The sequence below is a fragment of the Sebastes fasciatus genome, chromosome 14 (assembly GCF_043250625.1).
Source record: "Sebastes fasciatus isolate fSebFas1 chromosome 14, fSebFas1.pri, whole genome shotgun sequence".
Lineage (NCBI taxonomy): Eukaryota > Metazoa > Chordata > Actinopteri > Perciformes > Sebastidae > Sebastes > Sebastes fasciatus.
Genome location: NC_133808.1, coordinates 7,163,296 through 7,181,070, shown reverse-complemented (window position 1 = coordinate 7,181,070; position 17,775 = coordinate 7,163,296). Strand labels below are relative to the sequence as shown.

The following is a 17,775-nucleotide window of genomic DNA, read 5'->3' as shown; positions in this document are numbered from 1 at the left end:
GAAGGGCTTTAGGAAGAATGAACCTTATATAGTTTCGGCTCTGGGCTTTCACAGTGTTTTCAATGCAAGGATCCCTGAGGGTCCCTCTATCTACATACACATGCATGGACAGAAATGCAGCATGTTTGTTAACAGTTAAAGCAGCAGTAGGTAGAAATGGAGCAAATATGATTAAAAAAGGTTAGTTTTATAAAATGGTCACTATATCCTGACAGTAGTGCATGAGACAGGTAATCTGAAAAAAAATCATCATCTCTGTGTCCTCCGGTGTCCTCCGGTGTCCTCCGGTGTCCTCCGGTGTCCTCCGGTGCTCCTAATGGCATCTGCAAGATTTCAGAGACCGGAGGAAAACAACCCATCAGAGTCGAGCTGGGGCCTTGCCGTCTCTGAGCAGCTGTCAATCACTGTCAAACTCTGATCAAACGGTCAAACTAGGCAGCGCTGATCAAATATTAAGTAATATTCTGTTACTGTAATGCCTATTTCTAGCATAAATGTTTTCAGAAACATCTTGTAGTGTACTGTTTAGCTGTAAAATGAGAAAGTTTGTGACCCGGCCGCCATGTTGAGATCAGTTGAGGAAATACTAAGCCCCGCCCACCAGCCGGAGCAAACTTTCTAATTTTCCAGCTAAACAGTACACTACAAGATGTTTTCTGAACACATTTGAGGAGATAAATAGGCACTTCAGTAACAGAATATTGATTCATACTGTATTTGATCAGCGCTGCCTAGTTTGATCGGAGTTTGCGAGTGATTGACAGCTGCCTCCGTTGAATGAACAGCCAATAGGAACGCTCTCTCTCTGAAATGACCTGTGATTGGCCAAAGTCTCCCATCAAGGCGTTAGATGTTTTAAAGCCTGAAAACAGAGCCATGAGGAGGTGCAGAGGAGTTTTCTCTCAGAACACTTGAATTACAATATGCTGAAAGGTTATTGTGGAATTTTTGCCCAATGATGCCAAAAACATTTTGCCTACTGCAGGTTTAAGAATGGGATTCTTTTAATTTGTTTCCAGTTGTTTACTGACATGCAGTTGTTAAGTTTATGTAAAGCACTTCGTCATTACATTCATACTTACATACTTACACACTTATACATGCATGTAAATACAAAGTGTACATATATGTTACTGCACAGAAATACTAGAACTTTAAGACACTGGCCCAATATAGACTGCACATGAATTCAGATGGTTTCACTGTGACAAGACATGACTCATGGGTTTTTGGGGATTAGTTAATGATGAACATGTGTATAGGATTGAATTATGCCTCTTGGATCAGTGTACTTCCAATGTGTGTGTGTGCGTGTGTGTGTGTGTGTGTGTGTGTGTGTGTGTGTGTGTGTGTGTGTGTGTGTGTGTGTGTGTGTGTGTGTGTGTGTGTGTGTGTGTGTGTTCTGCTAATATGGCCTCCTCTGAGGTGAGTAGGCTGCCAGTGTGTCTCCAGCAAAGTAAACATCGCTTCTTTCTTCAAAACCTTGTAAAAGTCGTGTCGAGAGGAGAAGAGTCAACTTGAAGAATGTTAATGTCCGACGCTACTCGTGTTCCTTACCCTGTACGCTCTGCTTCCCAAGTCCCCTCCTCGCTCATGGATGAGTGGCAATGAATCTGTCAGGTCTGAGGTGGTTCCCATTAAGGGTCTGTTAAAAAAACAAAACAATGATGAAACCCGTTTAGTTGGGAGTTACTTGGTTCGGGGACCCGGTGAAAAGGGGCGACCTCTTCACCTCAGCTGCCAGCACCTCCAGTGTATTGATTCATTTGCCTGGAACAGTTTTCTACCTCTTGTAGTAGGAACACAAAAAGTAAACACAGTACTGAGCCAGAGCCGTTTTATTCCATCTTCATTTTACTTAATACATTAAACTTAATATATTAACGAGCGTATCGTGGCTACTGGGGCTGGGGCGACGTAATCAACGTAATCGATAGAAAAATACGTTGATTTGCATAACTTGCGTCGGCGTATCGCAAGAATGGCTGCGCCCGGTCAATGCAGCTAAAAATCCTCGCCCCTGATCCTCTAAAACGCGGAAGTATTTTAAACAGAGACCCAGCAATGTGGTGCTCTGTAGGCTTTGTACATCGGAAATGTCCCAGCAGTCCAACTGTCATGCATGAACTACGGCTGTCAAAGTTAACGCGATAATAACACGTTAACACAAGTTCATTTTAACGCCACTAATTTCTTTAACGCATTAACGCAATTGATATTTCGGAGGTTGTAGCGGGCTCAGTTTTAAAGCTAAAGAGAAGATACTGGCATCATATAAAACTAGAAAACCTAAGGAATCCATTGGTACCAACGACATACCGTCATACTTGCATTTTCAAAGGGGTCCCTTGACCTCTGACCTCAAGATATGTGAATGAAAATGGGTTCTCTGGGTACCCACGAGTCTCCCCTTTACAGACATGCCCACTTTATGATAATCACATGCAGTTTGGGGCAAGTCATAGTCAAGTCAGCACACTGACACACTGACAGCTGTTGTTGCCTGTTGGACTGCAGTTTGCCATGTTATGATATGAGCATATTTTTATGCTAAATGCAGTACCTGTGAGGGTTTCTGGACAATATTTGTCATTGTTTTGTGTTGTTGATTCATTTCCAATAATAAATATATAAATAATATATACATACATTTGCATAAAGCAGCATATTTGTCCACTCCCATGTTGATAAGAGTATTAAGTACTTGACAGATCTCCCTTTAAAGTACATTTTGAACAGATAAATGGGCAAGTAATTTGTAATTTAACGCGATTAAAACTTGAACTTTTTCTGATTTACAGTATCTGTAAATGGCTTGGTTTGAAACCTGGAAGCATCTGGAGAAGTTTCTGTGTTCTGCTAACAGAGAGCCAGACTTTGATTGTTGTAAAAATCAAGCCCTCTCTGTTCACGGCTTAAACACCGACCTTGGCAAAAGTAAAATAAACTAAAAATCTCAGAGAGCAAACAGCTCCTGGTATTCTCACTTTCCATGTTATGATCTCCTGACACTGGCTTTCCATAGTGTGAGTGTGTGTGTGTCTGTGTGTGTGTTTCCTCTCCCCTTGCTAACAATGCAGCTCAGGAAGTATGTCAGGATAAGGGCCAGACTGCTGGGCTCTCTTTGGCCAGTGCATCCAACGTTGAGGGACAATAACATAGTCTTGTTAATCCCACAAAAGCTGGTTCAGTGCTCAAGAAAGCTGTGGATCTGTGAAAGGGAATTACTGCCCCAGGTGTCTTCAAAGAAAACCCCGCGATGTCCCTCTGGCTGGTGAGTGTTGTTGCAACATGTCATTTTGAACCGTGGGTGGTCACGGACTCGCTCCCCATCTCGAGGTCAGTCCAACCCCAGAACACAAAATATTGAGGCTGAGTCAAAGGATTTTACTGGTGGTTTTGCTTGTTTTAGGTTATTAACATGCGACTTTACTGAAACTTCCTGACTTAATGTTACTTCCAACAATTTTCCAAAGACCCCGTAGAGTTTTAGATTGATTTCCTACTTGTTTTGGCAGCAGCTGTTCTCCATTCAGGCAAGTGAGCTATGATAACCAACTTGTAGATTTGCGGTGTAACATTTAATTGAATCTGAACCCTTTCGAAAGCCTTTATTTAATCTATAACATTTATAACATTTTGTTGGCTGCGAAGGTAGAAACATTCAAGTTTTGAGTTTCTTTTCAAGACCTACTTGCTCCAAATACTGGAGGATCCAATGACAGACTATTAAGCAGAGAAGCTTAAGATATTACTATGACATCCTTACATTGATGTCATTTCTCATCATATCTCTTATATCATTTCTCTGGAGAAGATTCGCCACATGTGTTGACCTATAAAAACACACAGTCCATTTACTGTTGAAGATTGATTTTTTTTTATTTGTTTCTTTCAAAATGAATGTTAATCAACTAGCTGATATGACATCAACACAGGCTAAAAATGACGAGTGGATTGCTGATGTTCATGTTTTCTATATTGCTCTCCGCCGGTTAAAGTTGCAGCAGGCAGAATATTTTTGGCATCATTGGGCAAAAATTCCATAATAACCTTTCAGCATATTGTAATTCATGTGACCGGAACTTGGCGTTCCTTCACCAGATTTCACAATGGCTGCGGCGTCACAAACTTTCTCATTTTACAGCTAAACAGTGCACTACAAGATGATTCTGAAAACATTTGAGGAGAGAAATAGGCATTAACATAACATAACATTGATTCATATTTGATCAGCGCTGCCTAGTTTGACCGTTTGATCAGCGTTCACGAGCAGTGATTGACAGCTGTGTTAGAGATTCCGTGGCTCTTATTGGTTTTTTTTTTCTTCGGTTGTGGTGAAATCTTTCAAAAGGCCATTAGGAGCACTAAAAGGAGACAGAGGAACATGATTTTTCTCACAGATTATCTGTCTCATAGACTACTTTCAGGATACAGTGACAGTTTGAGCGAATATGACAAAGCGTTATTTTTATTAAAGTTACCAAACCTGACATAGTAGGTATTTTATGACATAAACTCTTTGCCCTGTCTAGTTGACGCAGTTTTGACCTCAGAGACTGAGACAGTCTCCATCTGCCCATATCATATGTCTCTCTGTCTCTCTTTTGTCCTGTCCTCTGATGCGGTAGTGTGTCACTCATAGAGGTGTCCGGACAGCTAATCACTTTATAGCCGCACAGAACGCAATAACTTTCACTCTGATGACTGTTTTACAAGGGGCTGTCTGCTCGTCATTGGAGGTGGGCCCACGTCTGTCATTGACTCACATGCAATGGTCAGCCTCAGCTGGATGTCTGTTATGTGAAAACGGAGGAGAGAACACCAGGCTTCTTTAATTAACCTTCATTTGACCTTTATTAATTTCACTTACTGGATGACTAACTGGTGTGAGGGGGAAATTTACTTACAAGAGGACATGTTAAAATGAGGGCTGTGAAAGTTAATGCGATAATAACGTGTTAATGCAAATTCATTTTAACGCCACTAATTTTTTTTAACGCAACCGATCTATTGGAGGTTGTAGTGGGCTCAGTTTTAAAGCTAGAGTGAAGATGCTGGCATCATATGAAACTAAAAAACCCAATGAATCCATTGGTACCAACCATGTCATACTAGCATTTTCAAAGGGGTCCCTTGACCTATGACCTCAAGATATGTGAATGAAAATGGGTTCTATGGGTACCCACGAGTCTCACCTTTACAGACATGCCCACTTTATGATAATCACATGCAGTTTGGGGCAAGTCACAGTCAAGTCAGCACACTGACACACTGACAGCTGTTGTTGCCTGTTGGGCTGCAGTTTGCCATGTTATGATTTGAGCATATTTTTTATGCTAAATGCAGTACCTGAGAGGGTTTCTGGACAATATTTGTCATTGTTTTGTGTTGTTAATTGATTTCCAATAATAAATATATACATACATTTGCAAAAAGCAGTATTTTGCCCACTTCCATGTTGATAAGAGTATTAAATACTTGACAAATCTCCTTTTAAGGTACATTTTGAATGGATAAAAACTGTGCGATCCATTTGTGATTAATCACGATTAAATACTTGAATTGATTGACAGCCCTAGTTAAAACGTTTTAAAACTTTGAAATGATCGATATACAATCTTCAGGTGTACTTAAAGGGAAGAAAGACGAAGCCGGCGCTACACTGGACCTTCATACCTTTTCATCACCTTGGCTTACATTCTGCTCATTTCTGCTCTGCCTGGGCTTTTATGAGGCAGTTGATGACTGCTTAGAGGCCTTTAGTGTTGGAGGCCAGTTGATAATTGCGGCTTGAAAGGTGAAATGGTCACTGTGGGTGCTCTGTGTTTGGCGGGTGCTTCTGTAGATTCTAATTAAAGGTTAAATAGCTCACCCCTGCCCTTTGGAATTTATAATTTACTCCCCCAACACGGATAAAGCTGTCAAGGAATTTTTAAAAAAATATTCACCTCGGATTTATTGGTTCCATAGAGGGCATATCCGTTACCAAAAATGTGGGGAATTTCTCAGACTTCAGGATCGGAGTCATTGTGAACAATGTGAATTATTTGATTGTATATAATGCATCCATTCTGTAACTCACTTGTCACCCGCAGACGTTATAGAGGAACACCATGGAAGGTTTCACACCTTTTAAAGTGGTGCAGAGCACTTAATCTGAAACTTTGGATTCTCAGTGATTCACTAAAACATTTATGGTTCTGGAAAAAATAATTCGGATTTCCAAATTTTACCATCGCACGGCATCAAATTCTGAATATTCTTTATCATTTCTCACCAGACTACATTGCTATAGGTTAGGATGTCAGTATCACTTGCACGCAGTCCCTGGGCTTTGAAGCTGTGCCTGGGGAGCTTTGTAGTTCTTTGTGCCTCCTTCCGTCTAAAAGAGGCTTTGGGTTAACAGCTGAGATTATAGCTTTTCTTAAAACAGGATATTTCATTGTGCGCTCCATTTTGTCAACCGATCCGGGCTTAAATTTCCCATGATTGCCAATTTACCAAAACTGTTTCCATCTGCCGGCTTAAGATAGAGCAGCGTCTCTTCACTATGTTTAAAGATGAAATGAGCTTTCACTTAATTCCCCATGGCTTTCTGCCATGTGCATACATTCGCCAAGCTCTCAATCCCAAAAAAATGGACGCCTCGGATCAATAGTGGGAGGGGCGGGAGATAATTGCTGCATTAATCACAGCCACTTTATTGGGGGCAATAACATGAAACGTAATATTTAAACAAATGGGACTCCAATGCAAATGTTATTATTGGTTATTAGTTAACTTCATTTTAAATGGGCTGTGCTTTTGCAGTAGACTCTGGATGTACTTTGTAGATGTCAGTTTACATTACGGGAATAACGGTGTTTTACAGCAGCCATGTGCATACTGGGTGTAAACCGGCTGCATGATGTCATTGAGGCTCAGCTAAACCATGGCACATAGCTGCAGTATGTGTGAAATATGGGCTTAGGTCAGAGCACACAGCACACAGTTTAATCACAGAGTCTGCAGTGAGCTGCAGTGTAGCACTGTGTCTGCACATATTAAGTCTGATGAGGAGGCTGTGGCTAACTGGCACTGGGTGTTGAATACTAACTCTGGTCAGACATTTTGAATGTTGACTTGATATTCCACAGAGTCTTTACAATAATAATAATACAACTCCTTGGTAGAGATAACAGTAGCCTAGACAGCATTAAAACTAGGGTTGTCACAGTTAACACCATATGAACGCATTAACGCAAGTTAATTTTAACGCCACTAATTTCTTTAACGCATTAACGCAATCGATCTTTCGGAGATTGTATCGGGCTTAGTTTTAAAGCTAGAGTGAAGATACTGGTATCATATGAAACTACCAAACCTAAGGAATCCATTGGTACCAACCAACCATGTCATACTAGCATTTTCAAAGGGGTCCCTTGACCTCTGACCTCAAGATATGTGAATGAAAATGGGTTCTATGGGTACCCACGAGTCTCCCCTTTACAGACATGCCCACTTTATGATAATCACATGCAGTTTGGGTCAAGTCATAGTCAAGTCAGCACACTGACACACTGACAGCTGTTGTTGCCTGTTGGGCTGCAGTTTGCCATGTTATGAGTTGAGCATATTTTTTATGCTAAATGCAGTACCTGTGAGGGTTTCTGGACAATATTTGTCATTGTTTTGTGTTGTAAATTAATTTCCAATAATAAATATATACATACATTTTTATAAAGCAAGCATTTTTTCCCACTCCCATGTTGATAAGAGTATTAAATACTTAACAAATCTCCCTTTAAGGTACATTTGAACAGATAAAAAATGTGCGATAATCTGCGATTAATCGTGATTAAATATCTTAATCGATTGACGGCACTAATTCAAAGTTATTTTTTCTTTATTGATGCTTTTAGTAATACACTGCATGCTATTGATGGGTAATACCAAATTAAATTGACTCCAGCTGGATACCACCAGCTGTGACCAAAACACCTCTGTCAGCCCCCCATTAAAACCATGACCGGCCACTTCCCCTCTTATTCTCTCAGGAACAATGACCCTTAACTCCCTAACCTCTTGTCTGGTTTCCTAGAACAGACAACACACCCGACGTTGCCAGAATGAGACTTGAAACCAGCCCATTGTTTGTACTGCAGAGAGGCAGGAAGTGCGCATGATGTTGTACTCCTACTCTGGAACTTCTCTGTCCCTTTGCCAGTATTGTGTAATCTTCTTTAACGGGAATGCAGGAAAGCGGTGAGGCTATGCCGAAACCTGATTGCCTACAGTTTCACCAAAGTGTTTGCGAGCTACGCACAGAATATTGCCTAACTGCTCTATAGCTGACCATGATTCGGTAAAAGTCACACGGTCAGATGATTCTGTTGGTTACTCTAAGTGGCCTGACAACTTGCAATGCTTTAATCTAAGGCAATACAGTGGTAGGCTAGCAATATGATGCACAAATAATTAATTAGAGAGCAAGAATTGCTTATTGGTTCTCATTTTCCTCCATTACACCTGCTGGTCTCTGTACTTTCAGTATAAAGGTTATGTGTACAACAGTGCATTGCTGTACTGTAAAGATTTGGATGAACATTAAAACATAACTCTGACATTCTCAACACCTTGCTACGATTGTTGGATTTGGGTCTGGATTAGGCTGACCACAAAAAAAAACAGGAAGCAGCTTAGAATACACCCAAATAGAGCAGTAGACCTATCTTGCAGTGTTTTCACCATAAAGTCAGAGGCTTCTTTCGGTCATTTCCCCAAAATGAAACAAAGAAGGGAGCTTCCTGTGTAGCTACATGATCTGGAACAAGGTTACTCTTTTTTGGTCTGTATATTCGGCTGATGTGACAGAGCATAGAGCTAAATGTTCTGGTTTGATTCTCTGAAATTGCCTTGTGAAAACAAAGTTACATTTCAGACTTTATCAGCAGAATTTAGCATCAGGTGTTTTAATTCTGTCTCCTCTTTTACACTTCTTGCAAAACTCTGATGGCCCGCTGGTGGGCCCGGCGGCTATCCTGTCTTTCAGAGGTTGTAGCGGGCTCAGTTTTCAAGCTGGAGTGAAGATACTGGTATCATATGAAACTAAAAAATCTAAGGAATCTATTGGTACCAACCAACCACAATGGTCATGTGTAGTTGGTCGTGAAGAATGCTAAATAACGCTATGAAGTTAACTAAATTTTGGCGAGGAAAAACTGTCATGGCGATTTTCAAAGGGGTCCCTTGACCTCTGACCTCAAGATATGTGAATGTAAATGGGTTCTATGGGTACCCACGAGTCTCCCCTTTACAGACATGCCCACTTTATGATAATCACATGCAGTTTTTGAATGTAGTATCAATGTGTTATTTTCACCTATACTAAAATGGTTTATTTTAATATTTCTGCATACCGGGGTCCCTAAACAGTCTTAGAATTTCATAAATTGGGTATCACTGTAAAGCTGAGACTCTTGTGGATCCAGTGAGCCCAACTGTATTAATGTGTGATGATGTTAGTCCCCATAGTAGCCATTTCATTGTATTGAGATTGAAATTTGACCTCACTGTATAAAATGACCTGTGGTGACCTCTAGGATAATCACAACCTCAAGAACCTTTACAGCCACAAACTACAGACCTAGAGCATTCAGAAGATGGATGGCTTTCCTAGGTAGATTGACAATAAGGGGGTTTTTGTGCAGTTTGCAGAATAGAAGTGCTCGCCATCCAATTGCCGAAAAATGCAATTCTTACAGAAATCTGCAAATGTCAAATGTTTTTGATACCAAATCACAGCATAGCTTTTTCTATGGTGTTCCTCAAGGTATTTTGGAGGGATCATTGATCATTTTTATCAATTCTCGAGTGGTAAAAAAATTGTTAAATTTAGCGCCAAATCCGTGTAACAAATGGTATCAACCCAAAAATTTCTGCTAAAACTTATGAGACATAAGAAAGCACGGGAATGGTCATCACATACTTAATTTATTAATAAGGTTTTATTTCTTATATATGTCTAGAACAGCTTGACACACAGTGCTGAGCTGCATCTCAAATTAATCTTCAGGTTCCCAGCTTTCAGATGATGTACACCACGTCTATGTGACGTCTACTGCTGACCTGCTATCTCCCCCTGAAGACCCCCTGTACCCCACCACTACCCCTCTAAAAAACGAGGGCGGAATGGTAATGGGTTAAAAGCACACAGTTTTCTCTTCTTCAGTGATGAAGTCATTTTTTCCCTGTTGTCCGAACAATTCACCTATGTGCCCTCCACTTTATCTAATAAGGGAAACGTGCTGGCTTAAATCACTGATGCAGCTCTCAGTCTTTATATTAATTACTCAGAATGCATACAGGCCCAGAGGCTCCAGGGCCATTTATGATTGGTCTGAGACTGCCAATCTTCATTAGGCCCCCCACCCTGACAGCTACAAATGCACCAACACACTCCACTGAGAACATGTATCACCCCCACACACATTCACTCTTTTAATCTCCATCTCTTTTTCTTTCACATAGTGTACATTCATATTCATTCACCTCATCCCCCTTCTGGATATTTATTCCTCTGATCTTTTGACATAAAACAAGCAGTAATCGTAACATAAGCTGGATATTGCCTGCATCGTAATTTGTATTTACAGCTTCATCATTTTAATTGCTAGGAATTCACTGTTACTCCACTCAACACATCTTATATTCATTGTTCTTACACTGCTTCAAAGACTCCCTGAGAGCAATCCCCCCTTTTTACATTAAATTGCAGACCCCCCCCTCCTTTTTCCATCACTATAAGTGCCTCCTTCTTTAACAGACGGCTCTGCCCGACCCACCCCACCCCACCTCCGCCCACTTCTGTCTTCCTCTCTCCTAATCTTTTTCCTCCTCATGCTTTGAATGAAAGAACCTGCAGCATCCAGAGAAAGAGGGGAGCAGGATGGAGGGATGCTGTAGGGATGCTAGGCAAAGCGAGGGAAGGATGCATTTAGGAATGACCTCGACCACACTTTAAGGGAACTTCCAGTCACAGAAACTGAAGACAAATGTACCATTTCTTAGGATCAGATCAGCAACCATCCCGGGATTCTCTCAAGGACTGACTACTAGGGTTCTCTGGACACTGGTTTTGAAGGACAGGCTAGAGAGGGAGGGGAGACGAGGAGCAAGGAGAGGCGGTTATACAGAAGAGGACGTGAGGAGGTTTTCAGGAGAGAATGGGCGGACTAGGCTGGTGTCTTGCCACAGTCTTCAGTTGGGCAAAATTTTTCTTCTACTGCATCTTCCCGTTTCGGAAACAAAGGAAAAGCAAAAACAAGGTACAGTTCATATTTTAGATGTAATGTGAATCGGGATAACTCAAGTGTTTTCTTTTCTTCTATTTACTCAGATTAAATTGAATGCACCTTCATGTTGAACTTGGCTTCAGTGACTACCAGATTTCCCTGATTGTAATAGAGAATAACACATAATGATCATTGATTGGAACAGTGCTGCATTAACTCTGTTGGTTGAGACAAATAACGGTCATTTTTAGTAGGGCTGTCAATCAATTCAAATATTTAATCATGATTATCCATGATTAATTGCTATTAATCACACGTTTTTTTTACCTGTTCCAAAAATTTACCTTAAAGGGAGATTTGTCAAGTATTTAATACTCTTATCAACACGGGAGTGAGCAAATATGTTGCTTTATGCAAATGGATGTATATATTTATTATTGGAAATCAATTAACAACACAAAACAATAACAAATATTGTCCAGAAACCCTCACAGGTACTGCATTTAGCATAAAAAATGTGCTCAAATCATAACATGGCAAACTGCAGCCCAACAGGCAACAACAGCTGTCAGTGTGTCAGTGTGCTGACTTGACTATGACTTGCCCCAAACTGCAAATGATTATCATAAAGTGGGCATGTCTGTAAAGAGGAGACTTGTGGGTACCCATAGAACACATTTACATCAAGCCCCTAGGAAGTGCGCCGGTCGACGATCCGGACTTTCGTAGCGGCCAAACGGCGGTACTGCAACTTCCGTGTCAGGCACGTGATGTCGTTGGGAGAAAAAACACTTATTCCCATAGACTTACATTGGGAAAGAGACGTCTGTAACTCAGCGGATATTGTTTTTGAGGTGAATCAACTTCCCAGTACAAACACTCTAATAGCCCTTATATAACAAATTAAGTTTTTAATGTTGTAAAATGCACTAATAGCTGAATCCAGAGTTATTTCCCTTCCTCCGTTCATGTGAGTGAGACCCAGACCGAGGCTGGAGCGCAAGCCGTGACGACGGCGTGACGTTGGGACCCCGTGACCGAGTCATGTGACCGAGCAGACGCTACTGCGCATGTCCCAGTTGCCCAAGATCCGCCAAGATCCTCACCAAAATTTAGCGTAAGTTTTGAGCATTATTTATACTTGCGCTCATGCGACCGTCGTGTAGTTCGTTTATAGCCTAACGTTAGCTTTTTACTTGGTGATTGCATTCACACTTCAAAAATCATGAAAGTGGAGTTCATTCGTGAAGATTATCTTACAGAACAAAACATGTCAGTATCATGAATGTTTGTTTGCCACAGAGATTATTTTCTGCAATAATCCAAAACCCAATTGAACAATCCCATTGACTTTTTGTCAAGGGAACCCAGGGCAATGCTAACTTCCTGGTTGGCCTACAAAAAAATACATCATCCATGGAGCACTCAATTCAGTGTCTTCGTAGACTGTGAAATACATTTATTCATTCATTGGTTTTCTCACGGTGTTGTCTTTACTCCGTGTTGCAAAAAAGTTTTGACTAGTTTGTCACAGATCATAGATATTTTCAAAAAACTCCCTGTTAGAATTGCAATTGATCTTTGTAGCTTTGTAGACATTCAGTGTGATCAACAAAAATATTGACCTAATGAACTATAGCCTCTGACACAGGGTGTATTTGGGATTGTGAGCTTTTGCATGACCCCATCCCCAAATGTCCCAACATTTTTATTTTCAGTTTCCAAATGACAATGGAAATAAAATTAATATTTATATGACGTCCAGCCAGCGATAGGCCTGCTATGAGCACAGAGGATGAGACAGGCCGGAGAGATAAGCATATTAGGACACACACATGGGCGTAGACACACACACACACACACACACACACACACACACACGCACACACGCACACACGCACACACACACACGCACACACGCACACACGCACACACGCACACACGCACACACGCACACACAGACACACACACACACACACACACACACACACACACACACACACACACACACACACACACACACACACACACGCACACACAGACACACACACACACACGCCCACACACAGACCAGGATATTGCGAGTTTGACTTGGGCACTCTTCCCGATAGTAGGTCTGTGCTGTCCGACAGAGCCATTAATCTTGCAAATGCAGCCGCTGCTCGGTGCTTTAGTACACACACCTTGGCATGCACACAGCATTCATCTACACACACCAAGCTCATCCCGAATTAAAGCAGAAAGTGTTATTAGTCAATGGCTGTCTGGCCACAGACACATTGAAGGTCTTTAACATGCGACTCCCTCTCCTGGGGTTGTGCATCTTCTCTCTGCTGGCACTTTGATGGTCTCTGTGCCATGAGGTGGCGTTCAGCGGGGGGGCGAATAAGCACTTTACCTGCAGTTGCCCTCAGTTCTAGCCTGTCTACACTGACTGTGAGTGGCTAAAGTGTTTGCAACAGCGGCTAAACGGGGCGGTGTGGTTGTGCGGCTAGTAGGATGAGACCTCACAGGTACTGCATTTAGCATAAAACATATGCTCAAATCATAACATGGCAAACTGCAGCCCAACAGGCAACAACAGCTGTCAGTGTGCTGACTTGACTATGACTTGGCCCAAACTGCATGTGATTATCATAAAGTGGGCATGTCTGTAAAGGGGAGACTCGTGGGTACCCATAGAACCCATTTTCATTCACATATCTTGAGGTCAGAAGTCAAAAGACCCCTTTGAAAATGGACATGACAGTTTTTCCATGCGGAAATTTTGCGTAAGTTTGGAGCGTAAATTTGGACAACAAGCTAGTATGACATGGTTGGTTTTCTAGTTTCGTATGATGCCAGTATCTTCACTCTAGCTTTAAAACTGAGCCTATAAATCCCAAGTTGCGTTAATGTGCTAAAGAAATTAGTGGCGTTAAATTTTTTTTGCATCTTATCGCGTTAACCTTGACAGCACTAGTCAATATGTACTTTAAATGTGTACATTAATAAAATAACAATAAGTTTAACTGACTAGTATTTCAGGTGCCAGCTAGCGAGGGTAGCAATGACTAGTCGACTTATCACGCACATCACCAGCAGAAACCCTCCTAAAACCCTTTAATCCAAAGATGTCTCCAAAGTGAAAAAAATGTGGTCCCGAAAAAAATTTCACTTTTATTTTTTTACAAATAAATCTTCAAAGAGTATGCCTGACAAACCCAAAAAGGCTTCACACCGTGTACTGTAGGAGTATTGTTGTTGTGTTCACGGGTCAGTGTGTTCTGGACGACAGCCCTTCCTCTCAGTGTTACACAGCGAGTGAGAACAGAGGAAAAACGTGCACACACATGTGAGTGTTCTGCAAAAGGGAGGGCCCGGGGTCTGTATTGTTTTCAACAGATGGGAGTCACGGGGGTGGGAAAGGGTGTGTGCATGTCTGTGTGTGTTGGGGGCCTGCTGGAGTGTGTTCTTCCTCTGTCTGTCAACAAGTGAACTCCCCCTTCATCTAGCAGGTTCTAGGACGTCAGCCAAGATGAGAGAACACACCCCTCTGTTTACACATTCACTCTCTCCCCATCTATCTGTGGTTATCTACTACCTCGATCTTCTATCTGCTTATCAGACCCCAGTTTATCTGTTTGTCGTGTTTTTCTCCCCACCTCTTTTACCTCCTCGCTTGCTTCATTTTTTGCTGAAATCGTTTCTTAATATTGAATCCTTTGTAACAGGGTGCGCAGCTTTGATCTCTCTCTGCTGTTTACCCATCTTTACTTGGTTCAAGGACACTGACCTGACACCGGTTAATCTTCTTAATTGTGTAAGTGCCTCGCTGTCCTCTCGTGGCTCTGGTTTACAAAAGAAGACAGAAATGGTCAAGGTTAAAGAGGCACTAAAACAAATCCCACAAGTGATCTGATTATGCCTTAGAAATATGCCGCCCCTCCCTTCACTACATTACAACCTCCCTCAGCCACACACACACACACACACACACACACACACACACACACACACACACACACACACACACACACACACACACACACACACACACACACACACACACACACACTCCCTCCAGTATCGCTGCAATCCCTCCTATATTTAATAACTGTGCTCTGAACAAGTGTCTGATTAAAAATGTGGGGTGCAATTTGTTCAGTGACCACCAGTGGGTGCTGCAGCTGCACTTGGTTGCTGTACTGTGTGAACTGTGCATGGTCTTTAGGGAGTAATACAGTCTGTCACCAGTATTGTGCCAAAATGACTATAAGTCCCGGATCACTTTGTCTTTGAATAGTCATTCTATCAAATCATGATATCTGACTTGCAAAAACTGCAAAAGGTGTTTCTCTGTCTTTTATTGCAACTGCTTCATATTATTTACTGTTAACTTAGAAACCAGGCTAAAGTTAGATACCATTACTCATATGCTCTCGTTGTTGGCTGTGCACTAAATCCTGATGTTATATATAGAAGATATTCTGTTTATTAAAAACAAATGATGCATCATGCACGGTTGTCACACTAGAGTGTGCTGACAGGGAATTGGAAGATGACTTCATGCAAGAGTAGAACATGGCGTGCAATGTTGTAACGGTTTAGTTTTAATTTGAGTACCACTAAGCCCCGCTGGACAACACTCAAGTGCACAGTCATTCCGTGACCTATATTTGCCGACCTTGAGACCTTAAAAATAGGGAGGATTTCAAAACCAAAGCAGAGGGTCTGGGTGACTGGTGACTTAAAACAAATAATAAGTACACTGCAACAGCATTTTTATATTAAACTTTTAATTTGACCTTTAATTCTCAGGAAAGAAAACGTAAACTTGGCGTGTAAATCTCTGGCATAAACTAATATTCATCAGTTTTTATTAATTTTTTGCCCCTGCTTTAGTATTTCTTTCAGTCAGCTCTCTCCATTTCCTCTCCGTCTCTCACTCACTGAAGGTCTTTTCAGACACAACGCGACAACGGTACCACTGCGCTATGAAACCCGTTATTTCCAGTGGCTTGCATCGCGTGACGACGGCCTTTCCCTACGTCGAGCAAAACCCGACTTCGGGCGCTGCGCGCTGTGATGTGCGCTGAACAGCAGCGAGCGCAGCTCAAACATGAGCTCAAACTGCGTTGTTTGGCGAGCATAGACTGCTCTCATCTCCCGGAGTCTCCCGGGAAAATCAGGAAGGTTGGCGTCAGTGACTTTGTGTTATGTTCCAAAATAGCCTCAAGCAGTTGTATAAACTTTACTGTGTGAAGTGAGATGTAATTTAATGTAATTCAATCAAGTTAGAAGACATTTAGAGCTACTGTAATCAATATTTTTATATTAACAATGGATTAAATATGTAACGTGAAAGGGGTCAATGATGAACCCACAGATAATTATCATCCAACCACAACCACTATCATTCCCCTCAGTCACAGCCACAGCTACAGAGCATGTTGGCATCTATTAAATCATTGTTTTGGTTTTTCGACACACAACTTTGCTATGTTCGTTCAGTCTCACAGTTCTCGTTAATTGTTATACCCCTGCGACAACGTAGTTAGGGGTATATAGTGCTTCGCGTGTGCGTCCGTCCGTCTTTCTGTCCGTTCGCGTGTCACACTTTTCTTTCCGGAGCAGAACTCAGAAACTATTTAATTTCCAGAAGCAGGCAGCTGTTTTTAAGGACAAAGCTCTAAAACACGAACGTACACTACCTGCAACAAACAGCATGAAATAAGCATGTGACCTGTTTTGACCCCGCCCCTCAAAAAAAACGGAATCAAGAATCGTTAAGAACCAGAATTTAGGGCTGCAGCTATCGGTTATTTTAGTACTGGAGTATTCTACCGATTATTCCATCGATTAATCGAGTAATCGGATACATTTTGATTTAATAAGGAGCAATACTCAATATACAAAAGAGAATATAAGACAGGTCTCTTAAAAGGAACAACCAATTGGTTTCCTTTTTAGAAAAATCTATATTTTCATTGCGTAAATTGCATACCATAATATTATCTATTATCTGTCTACTTTGTGGAGTTTACATGTTCTCTCCGTGGTAACGTGGGTTTTCTCCTGGTTCTCCGGCTTCCTCCCGCAGTCCAAAGACATGCAGTTTAATTGTTGACTCTTAATTGCCCGTAGGTGTGAATGTGAGCATGAATGGTTGTCTTTCTCGATGTGTGATAGTCTGGTGACCTGTCCAGGGTGTACCCCGCCTTTGCCCAATGTCAGCTGGGTTTAGAATCGGTCACTATATCCTGACAGTAGTACATGAGACAGGTAATCTGAAAAAATCATGTGACACTGTGTCCTCCGGTGCACCTAATGGCATCTGCAAGATTTCACAGACCGGAGGAAATCAACCAATCAGAGCCGAGCTGGAGCCTTGCCGTCTCTGAGCAGCTGTCAATCACTCGCGAACTCTGATCAAACGGTCAAACTAGGCAGCGCTGATCAAATATGAGTCAATATTCTGTTACTGTAATGTCTATTTCTCACCTCTCAATGTTTTCAG

General features: G+C 41.6%; 1 protein-coding gene across 12 annotated transcripts in view; it reads left to right on the top strand.

Annotated features, from left to right (window-relative positions):
- The window catches only part of tns1b (tensin 1b), a 203,583-nt gene that overhangs the window by 18,389 nt on the left and 167,419 nt on the right, over window positions 1–17,775 (top strand). The window contains exon 1 of one of the 12 annotated variants that reach the window (XM_074658333.1): window positions 3,119–3,274. The exons of 10 other annotated variants lie outside the window; for them this stretch is intronic. In XM_074658333.1, coding sequence (XP_074514434.1) covers window positions 3,260–3,274 — 15 coding nt within the window. In that variant the 5' untranslated portion in view covers window positions 3,119–3,259. Of the gene's footprint in view, window positions 1–3,118; window positions 3,275–10,904; window positions 11,310–17,775 lie in introns of those variants that run through there. One more of the 12 variants, XM_074658326.1, reaches the window with a different exon arrangement.